The 22,563-nt window shown below is 41.7% G+C and overlaps 1 protein-coding gene across 1 annotated transcript; it reads left to right on the top strand.

Annotated features, from left to right (window-relative positions):
- The first annotated feature begins 10,361 nt into the window (after positions 1-10,361).
- Cdx4 (caudal type homeobox 4) lies at positions 10,362-17,985 on the top strand. Its single transcript, XM_005086549.4, has 3 exons — positions 10,362-10,863; positions 16,547-16,692; positions 17,779-17,985. Exons 1-3 carry the CDS (start codon positions 10,362-10,364, stop codon positions 17,983-17,985), a joined length of 855 nt encoding a protein of 284 aa, XP_005086606.1.
- The last annotated feature ends 4,578 nt before the right edge of the window (positions 17,986-22,563 follow it).

Here is a 22,563-nt window from a genome sequence, read left to right on the forward strand (position 1 = left end):
CCCAGGACTACCTTACCAGGGGTGGAACAGTCCGCAGTAGGCTGGGTCATCCAATTATCAATCATTAATCACGAAAACATACCATAGTCATGGCCACTGGCCAACAGGTGGAGACAATTCTTTAATTGAAGTCCCTGTCTTTGAGTTTCTATTGCCGTAAAGAATTGCTATGACCATGGCAACTCTTTTTCTTTTTCTTTTCCTTTTTTTTTTTTTTGGTGTTTTGGGACAGGGTTTCTCTGTGTAACAGCCCTAGCTATCCTATCCTGGAAGTCACTTTGTAGACCAGGCTAGCCTCAAACTCCCAGAGATCTGCCTGCCTCTGCCTCCTGAGTACCGGGATTAAAGACAACCGCCTGGCAACTAAGGCAACTCTTACAAAGGAAAACATTTAATTGTGGCTGGTTTACACTTTCAGAGGTTTAGTCCCTTATCATGGTGGAACATGGCAGCATGCAGGCAGGCATAATGCTGGAACTGAGTCAGAGTCCTACATCTTGAGTGAAAGGCAACAGAAAGTGAACTGTCTAACTGGGCATGGCTTTAACATATAAAAATTCAAAACCTGTCTCCACAAGTGACACACTTCCTCCAACAAGATCACACCTACTCTAACAAGGCCACACTTCTTAATAGTGTCACTATTTTTGAAGGCCATTCTCTGTCAAACCACCACAGATCCCTCTTCTCAGATAACTCTAGTATAAGTCAAAATTCCAAAAATAAGAATTGACCCCTTATCAACTTGGCATACAGATATGCCTTGAATGCTAAGCCCGAGGTCATGTGGGTGTCTGTGGTCTGGGCTGCCACTGGTGTCCGTGTCTATGTCCAAGGCCCATGCTAGGTTGCAGCCAGGAACCATATTGCTCACAGGCCATGTTGATGTCTGTAGCCTGTGTGGCTATAGTGGTGTCTGAGGCCTGTGCTGTGGCAGAGGACCGTATTGATGTCTGTGGTCTGCACTGTCACCAGAGACCATGCTGAGGCCTTTGGCATGTGCTAAAATACAAGAGGCCATGTGAATGTCCACGATTCACGCTCCTGCAGACTGTAGAGGGCTTCTTTTGAAGTGTAATCAATGACAGCAGATTCACAGTTGAAAATAAGAGACATAGAAAGCTTCTGTGACAACCTCTCCTCTTTCCCCATTCCCATGCACCCAACTCCCGAAAGAAATTGCCTCCAGGAAGCCACTGTGATAAGGGATAAGGATGCTAAAGTGTAGAGGACTTCTGGTGGTTGGGGGAGGGGTTGACAGGGACACAACATGACTCAATTTTCTTTAAGGGGCTGGCCACTAAGAGTCTCAGCATGCTTCAATGAGTATATAGGCAACACAAATTGGACTTTTTCTTCTTTTTTTATTGGAGGAGGTGACAAGGGTGGGGGCCATAGATCTGGGAGGACTGGGAAAGAAGTGTGATGGGGGCGAAATTCCCAAATAATAAATAATAATATGTTGGAAAAAAGTTCAACAGCAGATATTATTAGGAAATTACAAAGACCAAAATTCATAGCACTGACAACACTACATCAAATGCTGGCAAGGATGTAGAAGACCTGTGACTGCCATGTGGTACTACTGTTGAAAGAAAAACAGTGGAGAAACTTTTGAAGCTACTCTGGCAGTTTCTCACAAAGCAAATATACTACTATCATATAATCCATCAGTTGTGCTTGCTGGTATTTACTCAAATGTGCTGAAAACTTATGTCTACATGAAAAGTTGCATATGGATGCAGCAACTTTACCTGTAATTGTCATGATATCCTTTAGCTCACAGATGGATAAATATACTACAGTATAATCATACAATGGAATATTATTCACTGCTAAAAAGAGATGAGGTACAAAGCATGAGAGACATAGTGGAACTTTGTACATATATTTCTGAATGAAAGAAGATGATCTGAAAATGCTATATATAATATAATTCTGACTATATGGCAGGCATTTTGGTAAAGGCCAAACAGAATTGGTTAAAAAGATCAGTAGTTGCTAAGGGACAGAGATAGAGAAGGGTGAATAGGCAAAGATTAGACCAATAGGGCAATGAAAGTATTCTGTGTAGTTCTGTCACAGTATATACTATCATATGTTTGACAACAGCCACACAGCATAGGTATTAAGAACAAACCCTAAAACTATAGAATTTCAGAGATGTGCCACTATAGTCGGAAATGTTTATGGTTGATGAAGTTGTGAGAGGGGTTCCATTTTTCTTTGATCAACTTGTTCACCCATTCCAGTACCTTCTGGACCTTACAGTAGGCATGTTCTTCTTCAGAACTTAATGTGACTGTTACAGTCTTGCAATGTTTCCTTTTCACATTGTCTTCAACAAATGTGGTCATAGTATCTAACCTATATTTCCCAAATCCCAATCCCCATGCAGACATGAATATTTTCATGAGACCAAAGGACTATTATTGAAGCAGCTTTGTGCTGGATTATTTTTTATCTTGGGCCAGTTACCAGATCTCACTGAATTTTCAGTCCTACCCTTCCCCTCTAGTAGCATGTAAACTAGGACTGAAAACCATTCAATCCCTCTGATTTTGGTGATTCTGATGGAAATCTCCAGGAAGAAATGCCTGGGTTCTGACTGGGAGTACATGTATGCTCTGTGAACTGGACTTCTGCTTCTGTTCCTCCAGCAACCAGCCAGCACTTGCATTTCTCTTTTTATTTTAGAATCAACCATTTTTACCCTCTTTGGCTATCATTTAAGATCCCTCTGCTATGGTTAGAACACAGGACTTGCAATGTCTCCCTATTAGGGCTTGATCTTTGTTTTCCTCTGCCCTCTCTCTTCTGCAAAACCCTTCCCATATACATGTCTGAGACCTTGAAGTTAGGCAGTGGCCCTTACTTGCCCCCTCATATACAACTTCTCCTTAAATTGTTCTTGAATGTCTAAGAAGCCTATTTCTATATTGTGTTAACTTTTGGCTTTCACCTAGCTTTGGACCTCCACAGTTTCTTTTATTGTCATCTAAAACTGGGGATCTGACCCTTCAATTAAGGTTACTATAGAACTCTAGTCCACAACCATTCCAATGGGTTCTTGTCCTAATTCTTCACAATCTCACAAGATACTCCAATTTTATTATGAAACATAATTTGGTCTTGCTTTGACCAACACTCAGTGATTCTAATTCTCTAGAATATCCTCCCTAAAAGTGCAGATGTTCATCAGAGTTATGAACGTGTCAGAAAATGAAGTTCATTTGAGCACTAGCACCACTAACGTTCCAACAAGCTCAAGAAGCAAGATGGGAAGAGATAAGTAGATTGCAGTGCAAAGCTTGAACAGAGAGTCAACAGGCAGAGATGTCCATACTGTTCTCAGTCTTCACACCAATCAATTCCATTCTTGGATGGAACCATGGAGGCATGGTAGACCCATACTTTGTAGTCTCAGCCACTCTGCGGATGATAGCAATAATAGCTATTTGTTGAACACACTGTTATTGCACTGAACCCTTTCAACATCATTATAGAGACCTTTCTATTGTTTGTCCCGTTTTTCATATTGAAAGCTGAAGCTGAAAGAAGTGGAGTGCCATGTGGAGACCCATAGTGAATTATGCTTGGGCTTTCCAACTTACATGGGCTGTCTGCTAATGTACACCTTGGGTAAGTTTCTGGTCTATTCTCATCAGTTACCATTCCAGTAGAAATGGACTTAAATTCTGAACGCTGTGTGTCCTTCTCAGGACTAGGAGAACCCTCAGATTGACAACAAGATCCAAGCTCTATAAGACAAAGAGATCATTGTGCTCTTCAAATCCGTTGGCAAAGGCTTAAACATGGCCTCAATCTGGGCCAGGGAGATGGAGAAAATGATTAGAGAGGAATGTGCTAGGATGGAGAGATGCTCTCAACTGCTCTAGCAGCATAGAGGGGCCAGTCTAGGTTTAGAAAAAAAAGTGTCTGGTGATGAGTTTTCCCAAGCATTCAAAGATCCCCATGGTTCATCAATAATTTCACATTCAATTTCTCCTTCAGCCCTAAAATTAACCTGGACGGTAAAAGAAATCATCCCAGGGATTGAAGCCCCATTCCACCCCTGCTTCTGTAAGTTTCACTCCCTTCAGTGAAGCTGCTTCTCTGGTTAACATTCAAGTTAAGAAAGAAATCAAACGTTGCTTTTAAATAAACTAGATTCCTTGTCTGTCCCTTTTACAACACACACACACACACACACACTCACCAAAACAAAACTGGAGAGAGAACCCTGAAATGAAACTCTGGCAAGCACCAGGCAGTGTTCTTACCACCCCTGCCCCCACTCCCTGTAGATGGGTCACTGGGTCACCATGGTTTCCAATCCACAATCGAAAGGTTCTTTCACCATCCAAAGGTCCTTTACTGATTCAGTACATAAATAATTCCCAAAACTGTCGAGCAGAGGATGTTCCATTCTACTGGAGGCAAACACATCAGCTCATGTTTTCTCAAAGCTCTCAGATCCCAAAAGAATCAGATAAGACTTTAAATAGCACTGAAGCAGACCAAAAAGTGACAGTCATTTAGGGACCAGCATCTCTAATGGAACTCAAACAAAAGGAAGATAACTTTCTGAGAGAAGTATTAAGAGACTTTAGGAAGGAGTTAGGTTTTGTAGCTGAGTCTTGTGAAACAGAGAAATTGAACTTTTTTTCTTTCTACGACTTAAAGATTGTGGAGAGAGTTTATGTATGCAAAAATAGTACCTTTTAGCGGAAAGAATGATGAGCTCATAATTGACATCACAGTTCTGTCCCTTAAAATCTTGTCCTCTCAAGCCCTCTTGTCTCCTCATGTGTAACACTGGATTCATTGGGTTATACTGCTTTCTCTCCTCTTGCCTCTCTTTTCCCCTTCCTCCCTAATCCCTTCTCCTTTTTTATTTTTATTTTTTACAGTTCCCTCTGTAACCCACACTGGCCTGAACTCACTATACAATTCAGATGGGTTCTAAACTTGTGGCAATCTTCCACACCAGCCTTCCAAGTACTAGGATTACAGCCATGAACCACCATGCCCTGTTATAGAACTTATAAAGGTCCTCCATGTCCCTTTGTCCTGACATATTATCTCAAATACCACATAGACTAGTTTGCCTAATGATAGAATAAGTAAAAGAATTCAGAGCCTCAGTCTTTTCACCCCTAAAACAGAAATAATAAATCATTTGTGGAGTTTTGTGAGGATTGATATCCTTGTGTGAGGTACCTATAGGTACATTACCTAGAGGGAACAAATGGCCTTAGTCCTTCTCCCTTGCACAACACTTTTCAGTAGTTTTTGCTGACCAATTACTTCTTTTATTTCTTCTCAGAAACAACTTTAAAATATATATAGAATCCATCCCCACTGTCACTCACAAAGTTGCAATACATATCTAATTGATCTTCCTAATTCTATTTTGCTTGCTTACAATGTTTGGTAATTTGTTTGTTTGCTTGTTTATTAGTTTTGAGGCAGGTTCTCACATAGTCCAAATTGCCCTTGAACTTGCTATGTCACTGAAGATGGCACTGAAAACCTGATCCTCCTCCTTCTACCTGCCAAATGCTGGGGCTGCTGATAGATGTGTTCTTCCTTGCCAAATTTATGATCTATTTTAAATTCAATGGCCAAAGCAGTTCATCATGGTATTCATCTACTCAAAATTCCACAGTATCTGTACCTCATTTAGAGAAAAAGCTAATCTTTACTAATCTTACTCCTCCTTCAGCACTTGGACCTCATCTACTTTCTCCAATAGAAAACAAACAATCCCTTTTCACTTGTTCTTTTGGTGTAGATCTTTCCTCATGACATAGTCCATCACCTCTTTTAATCTATGCGTATGTCATTTCTAAGAGAAATTCTTGGAGACCACTAACTTTTAAATTGCAGCATCTTTCTCCAGTAGTCCATATAATCTATTGCTTTCTTTTTCTTCATGGAAGTTATTGCTGTTTGTCATACCACAAAATTTAATTGTCTAATAACATCCCCATTAGAACACAAGCTTAAGGGCCAGTGAGATGGTTCAGTAGCTGACAAACCTGACAATCTAAGTTTAATCCCCAGGATTCACGTGGCAGAAGAAGATCAACTGCTACACGTTATCTTCTGAATTCCACATCACAACACACACACACATACACACACAAATAAATAAACATTAAAAATAGAACCCAAGCTTAATAAGGCCAGATGCCTTATTCATACACAGTTCAGCACCCATTAAATAATAAATATTTGTTCTTCTCTTCTCCACTATGGTGAGTGGAAATTTTCACTGCTTTCACCAGATCCTGGAACCAGTAGGAAAAGATGAAAGGTTCAGAATGTAAATCTACAGAAGAAGCAAGGGAACAATAACCCAGACATCTGTTTCTGGTAGGAAACTGGCTTATGTGTTATATAACACTGTTTTAGAGACAATGTGGGCTTCTATGCTTTGAGGCAACCCAGGAGGAGAGCATGCTGGTCACTCTCAGAAGAACCCTAGGATTCTAGCTTTCCTTGGCTCTTAAAAACCTTGAGTTTGGGGAGGGCCACTTGAGTTCTTCTGCTCTAAACAGAATCCTTTGGTGCCTAAGATGGAAAGGAGAGGATGCACCCGAAAGAATTTGTTTGGGGCCTTGTATCGTCATGTGCTTCCTAATCCATAATGTGAGTTGTTTGTTCTATCATATTGCTTTACTCTGAAAAGGGATAAAGTTGTGAGTATGTCCTCTGCATCCAAGGTTCACATTCAATGACTTATTGTGAACAGGTTCACACCAACCTGAATACAGCCAATAGGCAGCTTTGTACTGTCTGAATCAGCAACTCATAGACTAGTGTTAAGTCCTGATGCTGGCACAGCTGAAGCTGGAATTCCCAGAGTCGAGGTGGTAGAACCCACCCGTCTAGCCAGATGTCTTTGGGAATTTGTATTGAAGAGGCTACCCATGTGCCCCAAACAACACCTAGCATGGTGAACAGAACCCAAAGCCTATATGCCATGTGGTCTACCCTAGTTGCCTCAGCTTTAGCAGCATGCTCATGTCCAAAAGTTATCGCATTAAGGAAGTTCCTGAACTTCCTTCGTTGGTTGAAGATAAGGTTGAAAGTTACAAGAAGACTACGAAAGCTGTTTTGTTTAAGAAACTTCTTTTTTTTTCAAGACAGAATTTCTCTGGAGCTTTGGAGGCTGTCCTGGAACTAGCTCTTGTAGACCAGGCTGGTCTTGAACTCACAGAGATCAGCCTGCCTCTGCATCCCGAGTGCTGGGATTAAAGGCGTGCCCCACCAACATCCGGCTATGTAAGAAACTTAAAACCTAGAACACCAAAAAGACTGACCCCACACCCAAGAGTAATTGGTCAACATAAACTGGGCTCATTTTTGGTTTTGTTTTGTTTTGTTTTTTAAAGAAGGAGGGATGGAGAGATGGTCAGTAGTTAAGAGCATATACCAGCTTCCAGAGGACCAGAGTCGGGTTTCTAGAACCCACATCCAGTGGTTTACAACCACCTCCAGAAGGATCTAGTCAGCTCTGGCCTCTGCAGGCACCTGCACTCACATGAATACATATGAACACACACACACACACACACACACACACACTTAAAAATAATAAAAATAGGCTGAGCGGTAGTGGTGCATGCCTTTAATCCCAGAACTTGTGAGGCAGAAGCTGGCAGATCTCTACGAGTTCGAGCCAGCCTGGTCTTCAAAGAGAATTCCAGGACAGTCTCCAAACCTACAGAGAAACCCTGTCTTGAAAAACCAATAATAATAATAATAATAATAATAATAATAGTAATAGTAATAATAAATTCTACAAGAGAGGGAATACAAAGTGGGTGAGTAGGGAGGGGGTGGGTGGATCTGGGAGGAATTGAGGGAAGGGATGAATATGATCAAAAGGCACTTGATGACCGGGCATTGGTGGTGCACACCTTTAATCCCAGCACTTGGGAAGCAGAGGCAGGCAGATCTCTGCAAGTTCGAGGTCAGCCTGGTCTATAGAGTGAGTTCCAGGACAGCCTCCAAACCAACAGAGAAACCCTGTCTGGAAAAGCCAAAAAAGGCACTGTATGAAATTCTCAAAGAATTAATAAAATACTTTTAAAAGTTTATGCTTGCCAGGTGGTGGTGGTGCACACCTTTAATCCCAGCACACGGGAGGCACAGGCAGGTGGATCTCTGTGAGTTCGAGGCCAGCCTGGTCTTCAGAACAAGTTCCAGGACAGCCTCCAAGACAATACAGAGAAACCCTGTCTCAAAAAAAAAAAAAAAAGCTTTGTGCTTTTTTACAAATGAGAGCTGGCAGGAGCAAAATGAGAAAGTGTCATTGTATTCAGTTCAGGGAACCCTGAGTCATCTACAATGAAGACAATGGTGTCATCAAGACCTTCAGAAACATCCCTGGACCTGCTCTTCTTAACATAAGGAAACTGGGGGATATGTCTGTATTTGGACTAACAGTATCTTCTGAAAATTAGATGACTTGTGTGCCACTAGGTTTAAAACTGTTTCCCTCAAGAGTAACTATAGCTTCACATGTACAAGATGATCAATACAGATGTCAGCAGCATCTTGAAAAGCCCAGAAATCCAAAGAGCCCTGCAAGTCACACACAGAAAGATTCATCAGACTCCTGAGCAAGAATCTATGAAGAACCTGAGTATCATGTTGAAGCTAGACCCACACACAAGGACCCTGCCACAGAACACAGTCTTCACCAAGCCAGAAAAGATGAAGACTGGGTGAAGAAAGTAGGGGCAGCAAAAAGCCAAATCACATAGATGCTGCAGAGAAGAGGCTGAGAAGAAGAGGATGCAAGAGGAATGCAAAGAATGTGTTCCAAAGAAGGAGCAGTCCAGAGAGGAGTGCAGAGAAGGAACACAGAGACAGTGGTACATAGCGGGGTAAGAGGAAGGGTGCATGGAAGGGTCTGCAGAGAAAGTGCAGAGAACCCAGTTTAGAGTAGGGGCCACAGGCCAAGAAAGTCAGCAAGGGGAGAAGATTGTTGTTAGTAAGAACATGAAGAAGCCTTTGCAGGAAAAGCTGCAATTTCCAAGAAACCAGTAATTGAAAGGAAACCAACCAGCAAAAAAAGAAGTCTACCATGGGGAGGGGGGGTGTGAGGAACCAGTCACACAAACTATTAAAATCTGTTTTATGTCATTTGGGTCAAATAATTGGGGACAGCTTATTTGAATAAAAACCTGGTCAAGTATGCTATGAAAAAATGTGCCCGATGAATAAATGAGTACGACAGTCAAGCTGGTCCCAAGGTTCATCTTAGTGAGCCCTGCCTTGAAATGGGGCTTCTATCCAGAAGTGGATGAAAGGATCTGAAGATATAGGTGATAGGATGCTGACCTAGCTCATACTTTTGGAAGGAAATTGCAAGTCTGCTGCAGCTGCCATGGATTTGAGACTGCAAGAACTCTTTTCCTTTAGGGCACTGACTAAAGCAGGAAGAGATTCTTAAACTAGTACATTAATACGACTTTCGGACAATGCACTATCCACTTGCTTTTTCTTCCCTCCACCCCTTCCCTTTTTCATAGTCTATATGCTTTGTTGTTGTTTAATGTGTGCATATTTGTTAAGCATCTGATTAATCCAGTCTTCCATTCAACTGGAATATACCTTTAGGAAGCAGGAGTAGAAATGTTTGTTAGTGCTGTATCCCCAGTGCCTATAACACTTCCTGACACACTATGGGTACTGAATACACACTTGTGAAACAAATATCTGTCCATGGAAACAAAGCCCCCTCCTTGAGGAGTGTGTGGAAGAAGGGAAAGTCCTTTACAGTAGCATGATGGGCCAGGGCCAAGTGGAAAACCTGTACCAGGGGAATATGGACAGAGGGGGAGACCAGGAGAGCAGGCTGGGCTCTGGAAGACCAGCGAAAGGCGGGCCTCACTGTAAGGAGAGCAAGACTTTGTCTGCGTGTCTCAGTCTCATTTTGAAGGAGCTGGTCAGAAATCCCTTGAGGAACAGCTGCCTCCAAAAGTGAAAACTGGTGCAAAGGAAGCAGAGGAATCCCGGAAGCGGCACCGAAAGGCCTGGAGCCAGAGGAGAAGGTGCCTGGAGAGCACAAGCTCCTGAGGAAGTGAAATGACCCTTCATTTGAATGCAAATGCTATGTAAAAGCCTGAAGCCCCTTGACGTCAGCCCAGCCTTTGGTGGCCCTCCTATGGCCCACTACCAGTCAACTGGAAGGCTGGGGTAGGAAAGGAAGGATGGAGTAGTCCCAGACGCACTGAGGAGCCAGCAGCGCAGCTAGTGATTCTCTCTCAAAGTCGGGTTGGCGCTAAATTTACAGGGAACTCAGGATGGCTTAGGGAACAACTTATGTTATCCAAGTCATCATGTATGGAAGCTGTCTTTTGGAAAAAGAAGCGGGCATGTACCCAGGTACTCTCAGGAGCCCTGGAGGAGGCAGCACAGCCGGGGTGGGCACTTCTGGGGGCAGTGGTAGTCCGCTGCCTACCTCCAACTTCTCTACGGCCCCAGCTTACTCACACTACATGGGGTACCCTCATATGCCTAACATGGATCCTCACGGGCCTTCGCTGGGAGCCTGGAGCTCACCTTACAGTCCGCCCCGGGATGACTGGAGTACATACCCTGGGCCGTCCAGTACAATGGGCACGGTGCCCATGAGCGACATGACCTCGAGCTCTCCGGCTTTCGGCTCGCCAGACTACAGCAATCTGGGCCCCACTAGCGGCACAAGCAACGGCGGTAGCCTGCCAGCCCCCGCCAGTGAGTCACTGATCTCCATCGACTCGGGCACCTCTGGTGCCAGTTCTCCCAGCAGGAGCCGTCACAGCCCCTACGCGTGGATGCGCAAGAGTGTACAGGTTACCGGTGAGTAATCCAGCCCCCGCACTGTTCCTTTCCTCCCTTCTTTACTCTTGATCCGCCTGCCCTCTTACTCTTCACCACCCGCGCCTCCCCAGGAGAGTTCAGCTAAGCAGCCCACAGCGTAGGTAGCTGGCAGAATAAGTACTTCCCTCCTTTGCGCCTAGGTTCAAAGCTGGCTAAAAGTAGCACTTGGGACTAAACCTTTCCTGGGGTTGTCGGGGTTTTTGGGTTTGGTATGGTTTGCTTTGCTTTTGCCCTTTCTCAATCGGTCAAGAGAGTGAGCGCATGGGCAGTGTTTCTGATGAACACAGGGTTGGATTGGAATCCAACCCTGACGTTGCCCAGATGGGAAAACAGATGCTTATGTCATGAGGGGCCTGAGAGGAGCTAAGATTATCACGATGCTTGTCTGCCCTATCTCCAAATCTTTCCCCACCCTGGTGTGCAGACGCGCCTGGTGCTGCTCAACTTAGTAGGTGCTTAGCTGGCAACCGAGCGCCCAGTCTAAGGTTTCCACAGCAAAGCGGCCTCGTTACAGAACTCTCAAGGCAGCTTCGCTTCGCCCAATTAGAAGTGTCTGAAACCTATCACTTTCCAATGCCCCTTCCCATCGTAGAAAGCATCGAGGTGGGCGAGGTTACAGCATTGAGCTGTCATTTAATATGACAGAGCGCTCACACCTGCCAAGCATACAACCGATATGAGCATTATCTCCCCAATAAGTGCCGAAAGCCCTCCTCGCTATCCCAGCAGGTGTCCACGAACTAAGGAGGTAGAATGCAAGTCTGCTACAGCGACAACGCACAAGATAAAGATCCAAATTTAAGACCTAATGTCGCTGTCCGGCTAGCCCTTGGTGGGCAACCACTGGGAGCTGGTGGGGAGGGACGCGCAAAGAGGACGTGAACTTGAGGTCCTCCACTTTAATCTTGGACTGGGATGGGGTAATGCGCTCCTTTTCAGCTGTGGTTGTTATCTTATCACTTTCTCGTTATTCCAATTCTTGCTCCCTGTCACTGGAGAGAATTAGTGACGTTTGACTATCACATTCATCCCTCTGGGGAGGCAATGATACTTCAATAGTATTTGTCCACAACGGTTATGTTGTTAACAATCCTACGTTTTCTTTTCTCTCTCCTCCAAAAAGCAAAGGTGAGAGAATAGGAAGATACCATGTCCTACCTCTAGAACAATTTTCAGCCAGAAGGAGGAAGCTCCAGTTTCATTACTAGGGTTAAAAGTAACACTTACAAAGGTGCTTAAAAGCCTGTGTGGTGGTAGACAGCATTTAAAAGGAAATAAGCTGAATCATGCAGCTTTAAAAATGAGGTTAGGGTAGGAATCCAACCCCAGAGCTGTTGTTACATCTAATCTTAGGGGTAGAATTAACATCCATTCACCAAAACCTAATAATAAGCAAAATACACATTTTTAAAGGATGCAAAGGTAGCCACTGCTTAGGGTTATACTTTGAAACAGGTCAGGGGAAGAATGTCACTCTCTTGTTTTTAATAGAAAACAATGAGGAAAAAGGGACATGATAAGAAGATTACATTGTGATAAATTTTCTGTTGGTGAGGGGAAAACACAACATTTTTCTGTGTCTTTAAGTCTTCCGTTTGATATGTGTCTCAGAGCCTTCTTTGGATAATTTTGATGCCGAGAGAAGTTGAGAAGGAGCCTCCTTAGTCTGTGTCCCTTCATTTGTTAACCATGTAAACCTGACTTAACTGTGCCACCTTCTCAAAGATCTCTTCGTTGTTTAAGAGAAGGTTAAAACTGAAAATAATACTGGAACTCCTTGGCTCTTGGTGACTCGTCCTATAGACTTCATTTCAGCATGTGTTTCATTTGAAGTCCTTACAAGTAAAGGCCATCCTTTTGCGATATTCTTGTAGCCCAGTTTGTTTTATCGGCAATTTAAGAAGATGATGAATATACATAAAAGCATCTCAAAGCACACACATCAGTAATGCTTGGCATAAATTCTGGAGATTTCAGACTCACCGAATCTCTTTCATGATATTAGGCCATAAACTCCACAAAAATAAATGTCATCACCCCATTGGAAACTCCAGACTAAAATGTACTCCTCTATATGCTTAGCAAACAGAGCAAGTGTCAAATGTTCATAAAATGAATGGATGAATGAATGAAGAGTTAGATCATCCTAAGCTTTCTGCTCACCCTGGAGCATTGCACAACAACGTGTGGTTTATGGCTGAGAGGGAAAAAAAATCTGTGGACAACAAACTGGAAGTACTCCTCCCTGGACTAAGGCAATCCAATGATAGTTTTTTACATTATTGAATATAATTGAAACAGACTTTAGTTAAAGTGTGAAGGACACTCATTACAGCTGTGGTTTCTAATGAAAGTGAAAAGATTGACATGTAGAATAAATTACTGCCTTCCAGATGATCATAGTTTTCTATTCCAAACACATGTCTTTCCAGAGCTTATATGAAATGCATCTGTGAATGTTACAATTTGCATACCATCTCATATTTTAAACAATGTCGGTGCATGAGAACAAGTCTTTTTTTTTTTCAGTTTTCTTGAGTATAGAACTGTGGTCCTGTATGAGCATTAGGTCAGGCATTATCCTAAGCAAAGGTGGAAAGATGCTTCACTGTTTATAAAAGAGGGGGAAGTAATTATGATTGATTCTGATTAAGCCACTCAACACTAAGGAAATACTTTAAAAGTGCTATTCAATTGAGACACTGCACAAATTGAATTGCTTAATAACCCTTGAGGCTTGTCATTGTCTTCCTTGATTTTTCATATTTTGTTGGACAATTTCTTAAATGAATTTGGATGTGGTTTTTATTTGAAAGCAGTAAAGGGTTGCCACTAGGTGAAAAGTCATCATGGTGGTACTGCCTATGGAAGAAAACTGGCTTTCTCCATCTTTGTCTCCACTGCCATCACCACCATGATCCCAAAGGCTTTGTGGGGGCTTTTCTGCTTAGCATCATTTTGGTCATGAGTCTGCACTGAACACTGTTTCAAACATACTTATGGTGAGAGAAAGTCATCCTATGCAGTAACATTGCCTTCTGAACTGTAAGGGCACTGTCTCCTGGGTGTTGGGAAGGACCACTGTGAACTATGGAAGTGTTTGTTCAAGTCTTTGTGGAAGAAGGAACGAAATTCTTACTTCAGAGAAATGCAAATAGCTCTTTAATAAATCTTAGACTTTTTTTCTATTCCTAAATTAACTCACAATATTAGCAAAGAAGGAAATTCCCTGGTCTCAAAATGTCATTGTCTCTAGAAAATAGAGGAACTTAGGCAATAAAAACAAATACTATTTGTGCTTTTTTAGTGTTTGGCTTTAGTTATGGGAGTATGGACATATTCTACCAGAAAGTGTCCAAATCCTTTCACTCATTTCAGGGGAAGAGGCAATGGGGGGAAGAGGTGTGGTTCTGAGAAGGCAGCTCAAGACGAGATCCAGGAAATTTCCATTTATTTTTCTTTGTAAACTGTGCAGGTAGTATACTCCCCTGTCTTCCTAGGGTTTCAGCTCTTATCTATGAGATTGGGGCTACAGACCCTTTTTAACACTTGTTTAGCTTTGATATGCATCCAGGCTCTTCTCATTGCTCCTTTCTTTGGGGGTTATATTGCCGGAAAGGGTGAGCATTTTCATGGCAAATAAAGAGGCCTGGTCTTGACTTTATTGTCCTCAGAAGAAACTGCAAGAGCGGAATTTATGACCAGTGGGGGTGGGGAAGGACCACAGCCTTTCCAGAGCTCTTGAAGTCTGGTTATATTTACTGATTAATTGACTTAACTAAAGACACAGACACATACAAGTTGAATTTTAACCCCTCTCTTTCAAGTTAAAATTTAAGCCCAGTCCCTTTTTGATCAGGAAGGGTTTTAGGAAATGCCTCCTCAAAATTATATTTTGATCCTAAAATGTGAGGTCCTGAAAACAAATTAAACCTCAGGTTTTCGTTTTCATCCTTCATTATACATCCTGTCTTTGAGATACTCAAAAAGCCAGATCCCTGGTTTCTTATGTTTCTGTATGGATTCAGAAATCTAGCTCAAAGTTTGGGCCTGTGAGGAAAGTTAATTGGCTAGGACCCATCGTTTCAAGGGAGGATTTCATTTCATTGAGTAGCCCATAAGTTATCCAGCCATTGAGTTGAATCCTAAAATAGATGTTTCTGCATCCATGCCCCCCCCCCCCTTCCTGGAGATGAAAGGTTGTCTGACGTTTGTTTAGGGCTTGTAAATTCCAAGCCAATTGGTTGATGTTCCTGAATGTAAAGAGGGTTCAGGATGGGATCCATGCTATGTAGCTCCTTTGTTAGGCCTGTGCTGCATCTTAACACCTCAATGGAGTTTAGGGACCCACTTTAAAGAAGTCTTTGTCCTACAGATCGCCCCCCAAAATCTCACATCAAAAACAACCAGAAAAGATCAGAAGAAGTTTCTAAAAGCCAGAGAAAGAGAGCAAGATCCTAGAGGGGGTTAGAGAAACTGAAAAGAAAGGGAAACTTCCTAATCACCTTTGGAAAATTTGAAAGGAGGAATAAAACTCCATTTGAAGGAGAGCATGAGAAATTAGCTCAATGTTGTAGCACAAGCCAAATGTTTGGATATCTTTTCAAAGCACGTGGAATACTCACTTGAGTCCGCTTAAGTCAACACTCCCTCCTTTCCCCATTCACTATCCACTTGGAAATAAAAAAAACCGCCTTAAGACTCCCACAAGAAAACTATTACTTTTTCTAATAAATAATAGGAGTTATTTTGAAGCGTAATTTGCCAAGTAGCAATAAACGTTTTCTTTTCAAACTATACAATTTTTTCTAGGTAGTACATATAACTATGTCAAGATTCCAGAATAGTTTGCCACACTTGGGATTGCACTTTCCAACAGGCTTAAACTGGGAATAAATCTAGCATATTGAACTAGGAGTTAAAGGTGCATGCTTGGGTCCTAAACTCACCAGAACAAATTCACTTTCCTATACTGAACTTTGGGTTCCTCATTTATACAAGGGGATAAGACATTTTCTGCATAATTCAACAGAGTAGGTAAGATGCTTAATGGGAAACAGGCATGAAAGAATTGCAGAGAATATAATTCAGGGTGGATGTTGTCATTGCTGTTCATTCAGTTGTTATATGTGGATGGGAATGGAATGAAATTCATGGGTTGGGCGTTTATTTTAAATGTTTTGATATAACAGTAGGTCAATGGTAAAGTAGCTGTAATTTGATCATTTAAGGAGAAACATTAAAAAGATGTTTGTTTCATAAATATAGTAGAATAATGGATGTTTTTATACACATCCAGCTAGACATGGATATCATGGGCACAGATGATAATGCATTTGATGGAGAAATAGACATGACATATTTGGTTTAAAAATACATTTAATTTATAATTTAAAGTTATAAATGAGCCGGGCGTTGGTGGCGCACGCCTTTAATCCCAGCACTCGGGAGGCAGAGGCAGGCGGATCTCTGTGAGTTCGAGGCCAGCCTGGTCTACAAAGTGAGTTCCAGGACAGCCTCCAAAGCCACAGAGAAACCCTGTCTCGAAAAAAACCAAAAAAATAAATAAATAAATAAAGTTATAAATGAAAGTAAGAAGAGTAACTGGTTCTTTCAACCCAAAGCAGAATAAGATGAAATGTCGTACTTTCTCCCCCAACAGGGAAAACCAGAACAAAAGAAAAGTACCGTGTGGTTTACACCGATCACCAAAGGCTGGAGCTAGAAAAGGAATTTCACTGCAATAGATACATCACCATCCGGAGGAAGTCAGAACTGGCAGTTAACCTGGGCCTTTCTGAGAGACAGGTATTACCAAACATGTTTCATGTAGTCATTTCAATTGTCTGGGCTTTGGAGGGAGTAGCAAAACAGAGGACAGATGCTTTCTTCAAGCACCCCTAAACCCACACTCATCCTATGTTGTTCCACTGGTCTTTGGACTTATTAACAATTTAATGGGTGGGCCTGGGAACAAGAGATGGAGCAGAGAGATGCAAAGAGATAAGAATTTCAATACATTTCACCAATAAAGTCAAACCTTGATCTGGTCTCTTGAGTAGTACTAGCAGGTATGAGAAATGGAAATTTCACAACTGTGGCCACTGTCTGCTTCTGACCAGTCAGTCAAAGTACAAAGGGAACTGCATACCAGTGCAGCTCCATGGACAGAGGTTTTCTGTCATTCAAGACAGGAAATGTAGTCTTTTCTGGTTTATATGATGTTATAATGCCTGCTTTGAATTTAGTTTACTATGAGTATTCAGTGAAGACCAAGTTACAGCAAAGGTTAGCAGTTTCCACTCATTTAGCCTTTGCAATTACATGAGCACTTGGTGATTTTTCCCTCGAATCTAGGAGTGATGCTGGGATCATAGAAGTCTAGAAAGGTAAAGTAATATATTGCCTTATCTCAAGCAATTTGCATTCCATCCATGTGTAGGCACATTAACATCACTCTGGTGTTGATTTACAACAAGAAATAGATGGTATTTCATGGCCCTGTTCACCCAGTTCTGTGAGTTGTTAACTTTGTAATATGAGGAAGTTTCTCTTAATGACAGATTGTAATCACCTTTGCTATTTAAATCGTTCTCTTTCATCGGCAGTCCTTGCCATCCTTATGTAATCATTTCTACTTGTGTAGCAGAAGATGCAAGTGAGTTGCATTCAGAGTTGACATTCCCAGATTTGATCATTTCAGTCTCATTTCTTGCAAAGCACCTGCCCTCTATGAGCCACAGCTTTTTAGAACCTGTAAAATGGGTATACTTCAGAAACTTACCATGAGGCTCAAATGAGGAGCTGTCCATGAAGGGGCCTTGTAAGACCAGCCGTCACTGTTGACTACACTCAGGGAAGTACCCATTAAGTATAAAGCATTTTGTGTTTCAGGTGAAAATCTGGTTTCAGAATCGCAGAGCCAAGGAGAGAAAGATGATCAAAAAGAAAATCTCCCAGTTTGAGAACAGTGGAAGTTCCGTGCAAAGTGACTCTGGCTCCATCAGCCCTGGGGAACTGCCTAACACTTTTTTCACCACTCCATCTGCTGTCCGTGGATTTCAGCCAATTGAGATACAGCAGGTCATAGTCTCCGAATGAAACAAGAGCTGAGAAACGGAAGTAGCCTTCCCTTTGCAGTGTCTCTTTGGCCTCTAAAATATCAACAGGGCAGTAGAGATTGACTGTAATTCCTTATAAGGCAGATTCCAAACAAGTGGACACATAATGAGTTGGAGATATTTCAGAAGACTCTAACATTCAGAAACTGTCCCCAGATAATTCCTAGTCTATGCTGTTATATGGGGGTAGGGGGCTGGACGGGAAGCTCAGTGAAGTCTAGACTCACGAGCCCTTGCAACTTTCTCCACAATTTCAGAAACTTGCTTGTGAAGAGATTTTTAAAACATAGTCCTGCCCAGACAGTCTTGCCCAGGGGCACATGTGTACATATGCTCTTGTGTTTGTTATTTGGTTCTGGGTATCTTTGTGGTCTTTTTTAGGGGATAGAAGTAAAGTAAGCAGAAATTTCTCTAACTCTAGATACCTTTTCAAGCAGTAATTAAAAACACCTCATTTTCTTAACAAGCTAAGTTTGTAAAACGACATCAGGAGGTTATTTACAAATCTATCGCCACTGGCTAATAAAACAAAGATTATTTTTCCCCTCGAATAGTACTGACTGCCATCAAATACCTAATCATAGAACATGGAAGATGTATTCATTTCTAATCTAGTCAGAACAAGGAAATCAGACTAAAATAATAGAGGCCATGTTAACTGAGTCGATAGCAAGGCAGATAGACAATCAACACACAGAATAAACCGTCCTGCCCTCTCAAAGAGCTGCAGTTCACCACTTAGAAGCACGCAATGAGGGTAAAGGAGCTGCTAAAGTGAGTAGGGTGGCCTGGAGCTCTTGTGTTGGCATAGTACACTGTTCACATATCAAAGTGGCCAAAGACTAGAGCTCCAGTTTTAAGACAAGGTCTCACAATGACCTGTTTGGGGTTTGAAAATAAGAACTGTGTCTTCCAAGTCCTTAAGAAAATCTCAGAAAGGGGCTTACAGTTCCATGGCTCCTACTGAGCATATATCAAATAGTGCTGAAAGATTTAAGGAAAAATCCTTCCACTTCTGACCTGACCTCTTGGAAGTATATTCCTTACAACACATTTATGAGGAAGGTATCCATTGCCCCATTTTACTGATAAGAAAATTGAGGTGTGAGCATCAGATCACTTTCCAAAGACATAAAATAACACAATTACAGATGCTGATGAGGATTTCTGCCTATAAAGGGGGATCTTCTTCAGTTTGGAATGATAAGTCCAAACTCACTCCTAACACATAAAAGATGCACCTTTGGCTGTAACAGTCACATTTACCTGTAAGTTGGCCCTTTCTTGGTATAAAGCTATTGATGTTTTTCTATCTCACTAAACTCTGAAAAATGGATTTTTCTTAACAGCATATTAAAGGCATTTTCTCTCAAAAGACATGTTTATTCTTTCTCTGAGTGCTGAGAAAAAGATACACCCCCTACTTTTATGGCCACATTATAGTGGTAGACAGAAGAAAGATAACACCAAAGCTCAAAGGTTGTACTCCAAGTAGGCTTCAATAAGGAAGAACATGGAGAGGGGCAAGGCAGGAATAAAATCTCAATGAATGGCCAACAGTGGTCAGTGGGCTAAATGGGGAATTAAGGAGGGATATTCTTTTCATATTTTTCAAATTTATGCATACTATTTTCACTCTGATTTTTTTATCCGCAAGTAATTTGCAGACTTTAGAAGAGTCTTTGCCAATTTATTCAGTATTCCAGTCTTCAAATACTTTAACACCATTGATCTTATCTTAGAGTTTGTATGCAACTACAAAGAAAGATCATTGGGAGGACCTGGCCTATTTCCAGATAAAGAAGGAAGTAAGGCCCAAGGAAAGTTTTCCACTGTTGGCTCAAATCCAGAGAACTGGTCACTGCTCTGGTTGAAACGTTTTAATATTACCAAGCCAAGTCAAGAAGGAAAGGGGAGCCAGTAAAGTAGAGGTGGTGTGGAAAACACTTAAGAGACAGTTATCAGTCTGCAGAGATGCTGCAAAGGGGCTGGAAATTTATAGAGTGCTTGTTTAGCACAGAGTCCTAGCGCCAGTCTCTAGCACTGCATGCATGAGTGTGGAAGCTCGTGCCTGTTATCCCAGAACTCAGGGTATAAAGGCTAGAGTATTCTTGGCTCTATAATAAGTTTGAAAACAGCCTGGGATACGTGGGACTTTGCCCCTCCCCTCCCCCAAAATACTGCAAAAATAATTGTAGCAGTTTTATTTTAATTCTGATAACAAAAAAAGGTAAGGAATCATTAAAGAGTTTAGTCTTTAGAGGTAGCCGCATTATATAATTAAATTCAGTCCCTCGACAGGGATTACTGGCTCTCATATTGGTACTTAAATATGCTACTGAGGAGAGACACAAGTAATTGACAGTCACTGAGTCTCCTATATAATGGCAATTAATAGGTTGGAAAGGTAGGGGCTGACCTATGTATATGATCATTAAATCTTCAGATCGGAAAAGTAATCCTGTACTGTGTATCTTCATGGACAATAATGTAAACTGATAGTAAAAGTACATAGCTAGTACAATGGTGTTTAAAAGTCCTAATAAACTGAGAAATAAGAGCTGGGTCTCTAGTTTTGCCTGATTCTGTAGCTGAAGAGCTGTGTGATTTATTTATTTGTTTGTTTATTTTTTACATTCCAATCCCAGTTCCCCCTCCCTCCTCTCCTTCTGCTCCCCTCACCTACCTCCACCCCATCTCCCATCTGATCCTCAGAGGGGAGCTTCCCCTAGGAAGTCAACTAAATCTGTCCCATCACCTCACTGAGGCAGGACCAAGCCCCTCCCATGCCTACCCCCAACTTGTCTAGACTGAGAAAGGTATTTCTCCATATAGAATGGGCTCCCCAAAATCTGTGCATTAGAGTTAGATCTTGGTCCTACTGCCAGTAGTCTCATATACTGCCCCAGACGTATCACCCATCACCTGTATTCAGGAGTTCAATCCTATGTAGGTTTTCCAGTTGTCAGTCCAGAATCAATGATCTCTCACTATTTCAGGTTGGACTGTGTGGTTTTGGGTTGTCACTACACCAATAAGAGTCTATTATGTTATTAGGGTTTTTTAAAGTGTTTTGAACTGACTTTAAAGGTTTGTTTTAGTTTTAACCCTCTTAATATGTTTAGGAAGGTCCCCATTTGCTTTTACCTTTCTTCAAAAATTACACAAAATCTCAATCTTTCTCTCTCTGATCTTTTTCCAAGACCTAAAATACCACTGTGGAGGATGTACTGCTTGGTCTGAAAGATTCCTAACATCTTCAAGAGTTTACCATGGGGTCTTAACCTTTTCAGAGTTGTCATTTCATCTTTATCTATAAAGCATGGATTTTGAGTTCAATTTCACCAATATCTGAAACTCTAGTCTGCACCCACCTACTTAAAACATAAATGCCAACCAGACGAATGCCTTTAATCCCAGCACTTGGGAGACAGAGGTAGACAGATATCTTTGAGTTCGAGGACAGACTGATCTACAAGCAAAACAAAACAAAAATACTATTTGAAGAGACAGACACTTAAACTGTCACTCATCTCTCTAATCCCTTTCAGACCAGAAAGGCCTTCTCTAAGTGAGTCATATGAAATGTCCCTGAGCAGAAGGGAACCTCATGAGATGAGAGAAGGATACTACAGAATAATAAGCTCAAATTACTTAGACTGAAGTTCTTGCTTTAATTGTGCATAAGCATGCACTTCAGATAACTCTGCCAAAGAAAATGTACTTCTCATCTTCCAATATAACCTTGTCTGACACTGTGCTGGCCTGGTAGAGGAGTTTAGAAAATAGTACAAGAGGGTTTGGTGATTTAGCTCAGTGGTAGAGTACTTTCCTAGCAAATGGGAGGTTCTGGGTTCATTATTCAACCCCAGAAAGGAGGGACAGAGGGAGGGAGGGAGGGGGGAGGGAGAGAGGGAGGAAAGAAGGGAGGGAGGGGGAGGGGTAGAGAGGGAGGAGGAGGGAGGGGAAGAACATCCATGGCATGTAACACCCTCTTCTGACTTCCACAGCCTAGTGCACACATTTAGCACACACACACACACACACACACACACACACACAGATAAAATAAATACTATAAAACAGTGCTTTAGAACAGTATTAAATGAATAACAACAGCTAGGGCTACTGCAAGGAACATAAGCAACTCTTGAAGAGGGATAAAAATCTGATTTCCAATATTCCAAGTGTTCAATTTTTCAATAAAAATAACTGATTGTAAAATTATCAATGAAGAAGTATGGCCCCTTCTTCACAGAAGAAATTGATAGCTACTGTGCCTGAAGGAAACACAGACATCAAGCAAAGACTTTAAGTTCATTATCATAAATTTGCTTACATGTTAGGGAAGTGTGCATAAATATCTAAAGGGAAGATGGGAAATTGACATGTGGACAAATAGAAAACAAAAATAAAGATTACAGATTTGGACTTCGGGTGTAGCTCAGATGGTAGATTGTTTAGCATGCAAAAAGCCCTGGTTTTGATCTCTAACACTGTATAAAACCGGCATAAAGGTGCATACCTATAATCTCCCCATTCACGCTGATAGAAGCAG

Source organism: Mesocricetus auratus, unplaced genomic scaffold (assembly GCF_017639785.1).
Source record: "Mesocricetus auratus isolate SY011 unplaced genomic scaffold, BCM_Maur_2.0 Super-Scaffold_100003, whole genome shotgun sequence".
In the NCBI taxonomy this organism is placed as follows: domain Eukaryota; kingdom Metazoa; phylum Chordata; class Mammalia; order Rodentia; family Cricetidae; genus Mesocricetus; species Mesocricetus auratus.

Bases quoted from the DNA above. Each gene is read 5' to 3' on its own strand.
- Cdx4 (XM_005086549.4), top strand. From the start codon at position 10,362: ATGTATGGAAGCTGTCTTTTGGAAAAAGAAGCGGGCATGTACCCAGGT. The intron at 10,864-16,546 runs GTGAGTAATCCA...CTCCCCCAACAG, and splicing joins CAAGAGTGTACAGGTTACCG to GGAAAACCAGAACAAAAGAA. The intron at 16,693-17,778 runs GTATTACCAAAC...TTTGTGTTTCAG, and splicing joins TGGGCCTTTCTGAGAGACAG to GTGAAAATCTGGTTTCAGAA.